Below are 12606 nucleotides of genomic sequence, written 5' to 3' on the forward strand. Positions count from 1 at the left end.
TATCGTGCTGTGACACTCGTTTCTCTAATTATGCAGTCGTTTACAAGCAGTTCCTGCTCGATGACTTCGATGCGAAGTCTGTCGCTTGCAACGCCATCCAAGACCTTGCAATCTCACAGCACCTCTCAAAGCTTGCTACCGGCATTTCCCTCTTGGACAAAGAACTCCATAGCCAGGTAATTTGTTTTGTGTGTATGTTTGTTTATGTGTAAAAATAAGACGGTTGTTTGTGACGGTTTGGCATGCCATGTCACACAATGAAATTGTGAGTGCTGGCTTGAGAAATACCAACCGTTTTGTGAAACCCCGCAGGTCTCCGCTCATTATGAAGACCTCTTGGCTCAGGCGTCCGGGATCGAAACCCTGGAAGGCGCTCTGCAAACGATGTGTGCCTCCATACAGAACCTCCAAGCGACGTCTGAAAGGTGATCGAGAAATCGTCTTGTGTTGTGAAGGGTCTGGCGCGGCGTATTCACTGCATGCAATTCTTCTTCAGACTGCAGAGCAAGATTGTGGAACCGTACAACAAGAGTTGGACCCAGACGGCCATGCTCGCCCGATTGCAGCAAACGTGCGACATGATTCGACGGATGGGACGACTATTCCAGATCGTCAAACGCTTGCGATCGCAGCTTCAGGGCGGCGCCAAAGAAATCACCAAGGCTGCCCAGAGCCTCAGTGAAGCAGGTGACGAGTTCACTATGCTCTTAAACTGATTGCAAAGTTGCTCTGACTCCAGAGCCCCTTCATCTGTTGTACCTTGGAGCATTAGTGAACTTAGATTCGCTACGTCTTCATGGTTTATGGTTGTGAAGAACTCAAGTAAAACAAATTGCTGGGCTGGTTAATGCATTCTGAACAAAGGAAGAGTTCTACAGCACTAAAAAAGACGAGCACACACGACAAGGACAGGTGCTGAACTCCGACTGGTTTTGTTACAAGAAATAACTAACTTTCTGCGCATGCGTCAAAACTGGCGATGTTAACGAACTCAAACACCTTCACACAGCCGGCAAGCATATGAACCACACTTAGAACACCCTTATCTAATCAAACTTAGCATACAACCTTCCCACCATCCCACCTTTCATGAACTGGATGCGTGTGCCTCAACTGGTAGCAGAATGCATCAAGGAAAAAGAAAGTAATTTTGTTTTTACTCAAGTACAGCGACCCCTATTTTTGAACCGCCGCAGTGGCTCAGCGGTTATGGTGCTCGGCTGCTGACCCAAAAGACGCGGGTTCGATCCCGGCCGCGGCGGCTAGAATTTCTTTGGAGGAGAAATTCTAGAGGCCCGTGTACTGTGCGATGTCAGTGCACGTTAAAGAACCCCAGGTGGTCGAAATTTCCGGAGCCCTCCACTACGGCGTCTCTCATAGCCTTAGTCGCTTTGGGACGTTAAACCCCATAAACCAAACCAAACCCTATTTTTGTTACATTTCCTAAACGGCTGTTTGGTATGACAGAGGACATGTCTGCATCTTGTTCCTGTTGGGTTTTTAACATCTTTCTGTGATTTGAGGGTGCTGATCGTGACATGTTTAAGTGATGTTCAGAGTACAGAAAAAGAAAGCTGGCTTTCTATCTCGTGTGGCTCACCGGAGTGGCATGAAGAAAATTTGCAGTGGTAGTTTGTGAGACTGCTAGAAGTGCCAGGTTGGCACGGCATGTTATTGTTCTTGAAAACGTCTCAAAAATGGTTTTGTAACAAAGCTTAGCAGGGATTCAAGCGGGTAGATGAAATCAGATAAGCTGCTGGTCAATGCAGTACAGGGCTAGTATGAGATCAGTCAGGGCATACTACTCACACACAACATGGCTAATGTTGGTGAGGATTGTAAATCCGCTTTCGAAAGGCTCACTTTATGACAGCTCCAAACCTGTATGCTTTGCATGCTTTTGTAACTTGCTCAATTTTTTTTAATTCGGACATGTTTGGCATTACCCGCTGCGGTGGCTCAGTGGTTAGGGTGCTTGGCTACTGATAGTGAATTCCTGGGTACGAACCCGGCCGTGGCGGCCGCGTTTTGATGGAAGCGAAACGCAAAAGGCACCCATGTGCTGTGCGATGTCAGTGTATGTTAAAGATCCCCAGGTGGTCGAAATTATTCCGGAGCCCTCCACTACGGCACTTCTTTCTTCCCTCACTCTCTCCTTTATCCCTTTTCTTACGGCGCAGTTCAGGTGTGGACCGAGATGTGAGATAGATATGGCACCATTTCCTTTCTTTCAAAAACCAGTTTTCATTTTTTACACATTAGAGCTTGCCGGTGACTCTTATTGGCAGCAGGCAATGAAATACACGCGTAGTAAGATGGTTGTTTTGTGCCACGGGCATCATTCGTAAGGGATGAACAAGGACTGATTTGCAAAGCGGGTCCCCGCCCCCTCACGCAAGTAATTTTACGTAGGAAAAGCATGCTGAACCCCATTGCTTTGACAAAAGAGTCTGAAAAATACATTGTTTAAATGAGACTGCCCCTCCAAGAGGACTCGTAAATCCACGCCTGGAGGTAGAGCTGTTTTGCACTGTCAAAAACAGTGAGGTGTTTGCAATGCTAACAGCATGAATTAATTGTGTTCATGAGGAATACACTTCTCCGATGTGTGTAGAGAACTTTGGTGTGCGTCAGTTTCTGCCTGCTCGCACATTTCTGATGTTTGCCCGTTAAACTGCAGACCAGCTGCTCGAAGGTGTGGACCTGAGTGGAGTGGAGGTGGCACAGGACGAGCTGGCCGTGCTTGAAAATGCACGACAGGAGCTCGAAAGACAGGCGGAACGCATGCTCGAAAAAGGCACTGAGTCACAGGTATGTTCTACATGCTTAAAGGCTGCATGTTGCAGGTTACAGGTGGAGCTAGGTACAGCGATAATGAAACCAATTTCATAGTTAAACTATAATGCTGTGTGAAGAGTATCCCAAAACATAGTCCTGAAATGTTCAGATTTGAGTTGCCCCAAACTGTGTTGCATGTAATGCGAAGGCAAAATAACCGCTGGTCCTTAAGGGTAACAGAGTGAATTCCAAGGGAAGGCAAGCGTAGCAGGGGGCGGCAGACAGTTAGGTGGGTGGATGAGATTAAGAAGTTTGCGGGGATGCGGTGGCCACAACTGGCAAAGGACAGGGTTAATTGGAAAGACATGGGAGAGGCCTTTGCCCTGCAGTGGTCTTAGTCAGGCTGATGATGCTGTTGCTGTTGACTTAGCATTTTGCTGTGTGGTATTTTTGATACTTCTTGACAGTCTCACTTTTCAGCACACTTTAAAGAACACGAGTGGTCTAGATTGATCTGGAGCCTTCCACTATGGTGTCCTTCATAGCCCATGTGTCGCTTCTGGACGTTAAAATCTAGAGTTTACAGTTTGGTTTCCCTTGTTTGGCTTCTATGAACCCTTTGCTACTTGCAAAAGTACTTGTGCACTGAGATGTCAGTGCATGTTAAAGAACCCTAGATACCGCTGAAAATGCGATGACTCTACACCAACTATCCCAGCTCTCTGTTCTACTTACCCTAATCGGTCAGAATTAACGAGGGCTAACATAACGTATTGGTTCTGTCCTGATTCCCTACTGTTTCAGCTTATCCTGCTCTTTGCTGTTGTCTCTAATAGTAGTGTCATACTGCATGTTCCCTGTTTGTTTGTCACTGGTTCAACTCCAGCGATTAAGGGGGAGCTGTCATTGGCAGTGAGCTTAGGCTGGTGGGTCTCCTTCCCTTTCAGAACCAGGTGCAGGTGGGCACTGCCCTGCAGGTGCTCTTCCACCTGCAGCTGCTGCAGCCTCGGGTGCTGCAGCTGGTGCGCTTCACGCTCGAGCGGCTGCGGGACTCGGTGCAGCAGGCTCTCTCCGTGGGGAGCCTCGACCAGCAGGCGTCCGCAGCCTTTGGGAACCGAGGTCAGCAGGTTTGGCGCGTAGCAGCAACGGGTTTAATAAGACGTCATACGGTGCAGTGCCATCTGGGACAATGTTTGGAATTTGAAGTGAAGCAAATGTGATGCCTTGACCTTTGATTCTTTGGGAGCGAAAGAGGAGTCATCGTTCGGGTATTATGGAAGATTCTGGAGGACATATTCTCAAACTATTTGGTTTCAGCAGTAGTTTAACCTTGCAAGACATGACAGTCACGGTGCAGTCTTGTTGTGAGAAAGGCCGTATATCATCTGCACACATCGCATTTTTTGTATGTTTTGTCAAGAACAATGTGCTGGATGTGCTCCTTTGCTTAGGGCGGTCGGTGGGTAATCGTTAGCAGGTCATGTACAGACGTCCATTTGATTTCCTCAAAAGAAACTTGTGAGGAACCACTTACTGTTAAATTGGTGCCGTTGCATTCGATGGGTGCACAAAGTCAAATTGGTGATCCCAGAATGCGTGTTCACGCTCAAGCCTCTTTTGCTTTATCGACCTGTCATGGTGGCGCGTGGTTTTGACATTAGGCTGCTGATCCCAAGGTCATGGGATTGAATCCCGGCCATGACAGCCGAAATGCCAAAGATGCCTGTGTGCTGTGTGATATTAGTAGACGTTAAAGAAATCCGGGGCTCAGAATTAATCCGGAGCCTGCTGCTATGGCATCTCATTCTCCATGTGTCACTTCGGGCATACCTCATGCATACGTATTTTACCCTATGCTGTATTGCTGCTTTGATGAGTAGGCATGTGCCGAATGCAATGCAGTAGAATGTTGATGGTAAGAATCTCACAGGCTGCAAAGAATATTTGTATCAACCAAAACAAACAAAGTCCGTATGCAGAAGCACGGGAAATGCAGTCACACAGACCTGTTAATGGCTGACAGGATTTATTTATGGCAATAATGACGTAAGCGATGAATGAGCTACCACTCCGCTCATTTGCATAGCATACCGTGCGACTGGCGATCGCACTGCTAGCTTCGTGTGATGCTGCGCGGTGCGTACTGCGCAACTGGGGCTTGTGCATCGGCAATGCGCGGGCAGCTCTTAGTGCTCGATGGTGCGGTCATGGCTCGTGCGGTTGTATCATCTGTAGTGGTGTAGGAGAATGTTTGGAACACCCCAAATTTTGTGCATTGTACACAGTGCATTCCGGCCGGTGAATTTTCCGCAGCATCAGTCGTGACTGTGTCATTGAAATTTTACTGTTTCTTTAAAAAAGATTGATCCACAATGTGACTTCTCATTGGGGTGTGTCTTGGTCACACTTTCCACGCTAACTGCCCTGAAGCATGGACCGCCAGTAGTCTGCACATCCTCACGAACGACGGTGGGAAAGTAATTGGTGCCCGTGACTGCTCCACGTAGGTCCTGGTCGAGCTGCCATGCCGGTCACAGGGAGCAGTGCAGCGTTCCGGGCAGCCCTATGGACCAGTATGGATCGTCTGGTGGACAGCGTCTGTCAAGCCTGCTGTCAGGTTGGGGCATCATCAGAAAGCAGATGCTGTCACTTTTTGAGAAAGGGCAGTGATTCAGACCAGATGATACAGTGTTGTAACTTTTGAACTAAGTGTCAAGGATTGGGTGCAAGAAACACATTTTGTAGTGCTCTCAAACAAGAAATGTCACAAGTTTTGAACGGTAGATTTACCAATACTGAGCCAGCATCACAGTTCTCAAAGGTCAGCTTCAAAAATGGCTGGCAGTTGAGCATTGCTAAGCCCGAAATTTTGTGCGAAAGCACGGCTTTTTGCAAGTTGAAACCACCGTCACCTACCTGAAAGCATGATTGAGGTGTCCACTGACCGAGAGATCCAGTTATGCTCCTTCCCTTTCGCCAAAATTAGTGGAGTCTGAACCTTGCGCCGGTTTTGAGAAATGAAAGGCGCATAACTACCTTAATTTGTAGGTGGACGCCACCGCCTACTCACAGCGTGATTGAAGTGTCCATTGGCCCAGTGACCCAGTTACACTAGCTGCTCGGAGTCTTCACATTGACACACCACTGAAATCTGGGGAGTGCAGGTATAAGTGCTTTCACACTAAAAGCCAACTGGGTTTTATTTTTGCTTTCATTTTGCTTTCATGGGGGGGCATGGGCCATGTCAAAGCTGCGCTCAGTAAATGTTTCGACTGGTGGTTTGAATTCTCAACCAAGTGAGATATGATTGCATTGTCAGTGCCGAGATGACTGCCTCTCCCTTTTCTTGCTCTGTGGTTTGCCCAAGGGATTCTTTCGATGTTGCTTGTTGTAGTATTACATTTGCATTTTTCTCATTCATGTCATTCCTTTATTTTTATTTTTGTTTCACCCTGGAGAGCATTTTCCTTGGTGGCTCATGTGGTCTTCATGTGGCTGTGCAGATTCAACAGCTGGAGCAGGTGCTGGCCAAGAAGAAGGACCCTGTCACACACGTAGTCTTCCTCCAGGAGCTACAGAAGGTGTGGTCATTTACACTCGTAATTGTTTGCTTAAAGCTGTCCTTACCTTACCGACGTCTGTATCTTCCATTGTCTCATGGTGGTTGCTACCCGAAGGTGGCAAACAATTGATGCAGGGACCGTCTTTGTAATGCTCCGTGGTTGCGACCTTTGTAACGTAGGCGCTTTTTTAAGTATAAAACAAAACTGACCACCAAATGCAACCTCTGTGCGAAATTTGAGCCCGAACGAACGCGTGGTTAGGCCGAGAGAATTTTTTTTAGATTTTCTCTGATTTACGCAACAGTCGGTAGACCCTTTGCAAAACTCCGTAAGTCAGCTTTTCCTGCATAGAAAAAGCACTTTTACCGTGGTGAAGCAGACTGTTGAGGGCGAGAAGTTGGGTGCAGTGCTACAGACTACTATTCCATGCCTTACGCTGTGCACGCACTGACGAGCGCAACTTTGATGCAGCTGCTTTTGTGACTGCAGCAGGGAGGGTGAATTGTACCTGCAAAGCAGTGGCTTGGGAGCTTAAGCCCTTCATCGCGACAGAAACAAATGGCAGAAGCATGCAGTAAAGGACGGCATCAATCTGAGAATAGATGTCTCCAGCGCTGCACTCCATGTCTGGCCCCAAAACCGGTTTGGCTGCCATGGTGAAGAGGTTTGCGCTATGCAGAGAAGTTGACTTCCAGAGTTTTGCAAAGGGCGCATTGCCTTATATATTTAGTTAGTTGCAATATGAAAATAAGTTTGTGTGCTTTTAATCAAGATTTAAATCCAAAGAATTCAGTCAGGACTGGTGCACAGTTTTAGCAGTGCAAAGAAGTTTGTGAATGCTTTAAGGTTTAATGTAGCGAGACTTTCTTTTTCTTTCAAACCCTTGCTGTTGCATATGTGGTTTACATTTTACATTTACTATTCTCTTATAGTCTCGGTAATTATGGTGGCAATTTGGAGTGCTGCTTGGTAATGTCTTTCGCAATTTTCAGAACCTCTCTGAATCAAGCAGTATCAAAGTCAACGAAGTGCATTTTTAAGTTTTAACAGCATCATGGTTGCTTCCAATTAAAAATGGTGGCATCGAACAGTAAACTGTGATTCTAGTTTGGTGCTTTTTGGTCCAGTGAGCATATGAAGTTCCAGTGTATATATACAAGAGCATAAAAGGTTTTCTTTTTGCTGCAACTGCAGTTAGCTTGTGCCTGTTTCAAGTGCATTTATCTTTTTGTAGTTTTCCTATGGCATTCTGCATCAGTATCGGAGTGTTTTTATGTGGTCTTGGCATTGCTCTTCTAAATCTGTCGCAACTAAACCGTGTTCTTTTCTTTTCTTTTATTTTATTTATTTATTTTTTTTTTCAGAGTGGACATGGAGACATTCTTCGTTCTTTCTGGCTTTCTCTGGCTGAGATGCTCTCCGATGAACTGGCAAAGGCAGCTGCCGGCAAGTAGCACTTTAGTGGTATCTTGTTTTTTCTTTTTTTCTGAACTTTTTATAAAGATTCTTACCTTTGCACCAAAGATGGCAGAATTTTTACTTGGCTGACAGGATGACGGGTGCCCGTCCATGGCCTTTTGATAATAATTTTTTGATACCAATCGTGCTAAGAAGAAAACTGTGTATTGCTCAGATGGTGTTGTCTCTTTTCGTCTTTGACCATTGTGTATAGTGTTGGTAAGTAAACCGTTACAGAAAAACATTTACTACTAACACGCTTTCAAGTGTGCCCTTGCACACACGAAATCAGGTAGCTAGCGTCGTGTCACGTTGACTTGGCAAACATCGCTCATCAAATCACCAGCTTTATGTTGTGGCATGCCAGGTATGAGTCAGAGTGTGCATAGCTTTTGACTTTTACATGTGCGCTCGTGCAAACTACAGTAAAACCTAAGTGATACAAACGGTATGCTAAAAGTCTCTGTTTACAGCCGCGCATCACCGCCCATTGCTCGTCGTTCGTACGGTGCGACTGGCGATTGCAGTGTCGGTGGTGTGCGTGCAGTGCTTAGTGCTTGAGGGTACGGTCACGGCTCATGCATTGATGTCATGTGTAGTGGAGCGGAAGAGTATTCGGAACATTCGAAATTCTTCACATTGTACACAACGCACTCTGTCGAGGGAGTTTTTAAAATTCATATCATCCCGAAGTCCATATCAACTGTGATCGTATCACCGAGATTATACTGTACTGATTGAAAATGTCGTCCGGGCAGAATCCACGTTCCTGCGGCAGGCATTTGAGGGTGAGTACCCCAAGCTGCTGAGTCTGTTCAATGGACTCTGGAAGCGGCTGGACCAGATTGAAGGCCAGGCCCCTGCCAGCTCCGACGGAGAGCCAAGTGGTCACTTCCTGGGACAGGACGACTTCAAGTAGGCGCTATCTTTTTATTTGGCATGTGGAATTTGATTGTCACTCTGTGTGTGGGGATCGACCCCTGCTGAGAACAGCAACGCTAGACAACTTTGCTGGCTATGGTTCCACAATGCAAGAAGGAGCAATGATTGCCTGTGGGAGGCAGGTGTTCTTTTGGAACCAATGTTTGCACTTGCCATGTTTTAAATTGAGAAAATCAGCTTTGTGCCCCTTTTTCTTGATGCTTTATTTTTATCATCAGCAGTAGTCTTGTCCGTGAACAGTGCCTAATTCATGCTGAGCTCATTTACGTAACTGTGATGCCACTGTTTGCAGTGAGCTCACAAGCACTGAGAATGTCTTGTAGCACAGTGTGGTACTGAGAGCTCTGCCATTTGAACAGGCATCATGAATTTGTAATAAGGGAGTAATTACTCTTTGGCATCCACCCGAGCGCAGCCATACGGCCACAAAGGAAAGCTGTACAGCTTTCTCAGAAACTTCGTAGTTAAAGAAAAATTCGTCCTGGTCTGGGGTTCGAACCCGGGACCACCGCTACACCGGAGCAGTCGCTCTTACAATTGAGCTAACCGGGACGGCAAGCTTATGGTAGGGCGAGATCGAATTGATCAATATCTCGAAGTGGGAACAGTGTTGGTCAAATGTTTAGGGGGATTCCACCTTGGGGGATTCCCCTAAACATTTGACCAGCATCATGAATTTGTATGCAACAGAAAACTGAAAATGCCGTCTTAACTGGCAGGTACAGTCTGGAGAAAAAGTGGCATATACCAAGCCATCTTTGAAACAACTACATTGTACTACCACTGCATAACGGCCATGCCTAGCGTTGAGATGGTGAAAGGGGAGCCCATTTTTACCTGAAGGCATGTCACTTCCATGCTGCTGCTGCTTACTGAAAATACCCCAAATCTGATGCTCTCACGCTGCTCAGTCGAAACTTGAATGGTATGCACCGTCTCTGCACCTGACAGTATGCGTGCAGAGGGCAACTCCAGGGGTTTTTTTTGAGGTTACCGTAGTCTAATGAAACTTGTACTCTAGGTCCTGATTACTTCCACCACGTTTGTTAGCCATGCAGCATTTCATTCCGGTGTGGGTCAGTTTTTTAAGTTTGCCATTTTCATGGCCTCAGTTCTGACAATTTATACGAGCAGCACTGCATTTTCTATGTCACAAACATTCCCTACACATTATACCCGCTCACTGTTTCACTAACAAGTTTTGAAGCTTGTATTAAATCGTGTCAGGCATTTTACGAAAGGACTCAGCATTTTCAGTCGCTACTGCAGCCATTCGATGCTCATTTGAGTGTTGTTCTAACATTGTTTGTGATGTCATTACTGTGTCGTGTGAAGCATTATCCCTGGCCATGAACTGAGTTTCGGTTTCAGTTTGCTGTTTTCGCTGTTTTAAAATGGTTCCACAAGGTATTATAAAAAGGGGTTTGCTGTGGCGGAGATGGTGACTCCAAGGATTTTAAGCTATGAACTGAAAATGCTCGAAAAACCCATTTAGTTGCCTTTTAAACCATTCGCTTCCACTCTTCCATCTGCAAGGGCACAGCATGACCTTGGTTGCTGAAAAATGTTGGTACAGTAAAAGCTCGTTAATTCGACACTGACGGGACCACGAAAAATTGTTGAATTATCCGAATGTCGAATTATCGAATGAACAACAAAAAACAATGTTTGCCGCAACAGGACGTATACCTTTATTTGGCAAGGAAATCTGTAATCACCGTCTGCTTTTTCGAGCGAATTTGAGCGACTACGATAGCTCTAACAGCTGCCAGGTGCTCCGCAGCACACGCGCCGTCAGGGATTTGTTCACAGAAGTCCTCCCGCACGGACAAGGCTTCTGCGGCTTCTTTCACCGTGCACTTCGGCATTTGGGACAACTGCTCACAATCGTAAATCGTCGTCGTTGTCAGCGCCTGTCACTTTAATTATTTCATCCTCGGTCAGCTGACAGGACACAAAGGCGAGGCGCGCAGGCCCTGCGCACTAGCTACCCACCTGAAAGCAGCGTGGGGAGGAGGTGAACGGAGCGCGACTCCCCGCTTATCTGTTTTTTCAGCCAGTGTCCGCGGGGATGGCGTTGTTGCTGGGACGCGCGTCTTATCTTTTCTCTTTATCTTTCCTCTGATCTCTTAACTCTCCTATCTGCACATGGCAGTGGTGGTGGCTCCGCTGAGCCAGTAGGCAATCCCTTGCAATTTCCTTTCACCCTTCCCTCAGTCGCAACAAAACAGCAACAACAAGCAGCCCAGTAAACACGCTGACAAAGCGCGCATTTACCAAAAAAGGCGCCGTAAATAACCGCGACCGTAGCGACTGCTGCGACACAACAAAGCACAAAAAAAAAGACGCGAGCCGCTTTGGCCGCCGCTAACTCGCTTCCTCGGATGGATGGATGGATGGATGGATGATAATATGACCATACGGATGGCCTATCAGCCGTTCAGTAGCGCCGCTCATGGCAGTGTTTTTTTCTTTTTGCTCTCGGCAAACCGGCTTGGCGGGCTGCGGAGTGAAGTCGAATTAACCGACGCACGGCAAAATTTGTTCGAATTAACGAGAGTTTCGCCCCATAGACTCCTATGTATAATTGTAGGGACCTCGCGCGCGCGTCGAATTATCCAATTTTCCGAATTAACGGGGGTCGAATTAACGAACTTTCACTGTAATAACTTGTGATGAAAAGGTCGCATGTGGGAAGTTCTCGTTTTTATTCGCCTCTTAACACAATTGCAAATCTAGAGCAAGTAAACTTTTCCTTGTCAGCCTACCCTTCAATGGCTTGGAATGAACTCAGTCCTTGTGTTGTGCGACGAGTGTTTGCTGGAATCGCATGGAACATGTTTGTGCGCAACAGTGCGGTAGTACAGAATTACTTGTCTGTTCATGGCACGTTCGCAGCCTAGCTGTGGGCCATGGAAAAGGTATTGGTAGTGGTATGCTGCAGACTTGTGTGATCCTAATATGATGAGGGCATCACTCTGTTTCATATGCAAGCTGTATTACTACATCTTGTGGGTTTGGGGAAAAGACAAGGACGACAAGGACGAAGAAAGACAAGACGATACAGCGCTGTGTCTTTCTCTCTGTCTTTCTTCGTCCTTGTCTTAGGAGTGCGCTGTGTTTTTCCCCACGATGAACTACCAACTAGCCCGCTCTTCCACCCTTGCAGGGTAGAACGTGGCAGAGGGCTAAATTAGTGACATTTATCAAGCTGATTGTAGCTTGTAGCTGTAGCTGGAAACTAGCCAAGTCTCACTGCACAATGTCAGCTAGGTTTTAAGAGCAAAAAAATGCATCAAAGGTGCCCGCGGCACAAAATAAAAAAGAGGATACGACAAAGCAACAGAAAGCATTGTTCTCTGTCGTGTCATCTTTTTTGTCCTGTGGTCGTTTGTGTTGCACTGCTTTACAAAGTATAGTGACCAACTAGCCCAGCACGAAGTTTTACTGAAGTGCTAGGCTGTTGACTAAAGAAAGTTCGCAAAAAAAAAAGGTCACAAAAAGGTCACCTGAGTGCATGGCCACTGTGATACTGTGAGGCCATCACACGGAGTGCATCACTTCATAGGGGTATCCCTGCTGTTGAGCCCCGCCGCGGTGGCTCAGTGGTTACAGCGCTCGGCTGCTGACCTGAAAGACAAAGACGCGGTCAATCCCGACCGTGGGGACCGAATTTCGATGGATGTGAAATTCTAGAGGCCCGCGTGCTGTGCGATGTCAGTGCACGTTAAAGAACCCCAGGTGGTCGAATTTTTTGGAGCCCATCACTATGGCATCTCTCATAGCCTGAGTTGCTTTGGGACGCTAAACTCCAATAAACCAATAAACCAACCAACCTGCTGTTGAGCTGCCCTGCTTTGGTGTT

At 46.7% G+C, this 12606-nt stretch overlaps 1 protein-coding gene across 1 annotated transcript in view; it reads left to right on the forward strand.

The window, feature by feature from the left end:
* The window catches only part of fws (Conserved oligomeric Golgi complex subunit 5 four way stop), a 36809-nt gene that overhangs the window by 196 nt on the left and 24007 nt on the right, over nucleotides 1-12606 (forward strand). The window contains exons 2-10 of the mRNA XM_089553121.1: nucleotides 37-176; nucleotides 313-425; nucleotides 497-687; nucleotides 2681-2811; nucleotides 3726-3897; nucleotides 5286-5395; nucleotides 6282-6359; nucleotides 7706-7787; nucleotides 8558-8714. Of these exons, the coding sequence (XP_089409247.1) occupies nucleotides 37-176; nucleotides 313-425; nucleotides 497-687; nucleotides 2681-2811; nucleotides 3726-3897; nucleotides 5286-5395; nucleotides 6282-6359; nucleotides 7706-7787; nucleotides 8558-8714 (1174 nt within the window). The remainder of the gene's footprint in view (nucleotides 1-36; nucleotides 177-312; nucleotides 426-496; nucleotides 688-2680; nucleotides 2812-3725; nucleotides 3898-5285; nucleotides 5396-6281; nucleotides 6360-7705; nucleotides 7788-8557; nucleotides 8715-12606) is intronic.

This window comes from Amblyomma mixtum, chromosome 7, assembly GCF_055824585.1.
Source record: "Amblyomma mixtum isolate Tamu chromosome 7, ASM5582458v1, whole genome shotgun sequence".
Taxonomy (NCBI): domain Eukaryota; kingdom Metazoa; phylum Arthropoda; class Arachnida; order Ixodida; family Ixodidae; genus Amblyomma; species Amblyomma mixtum.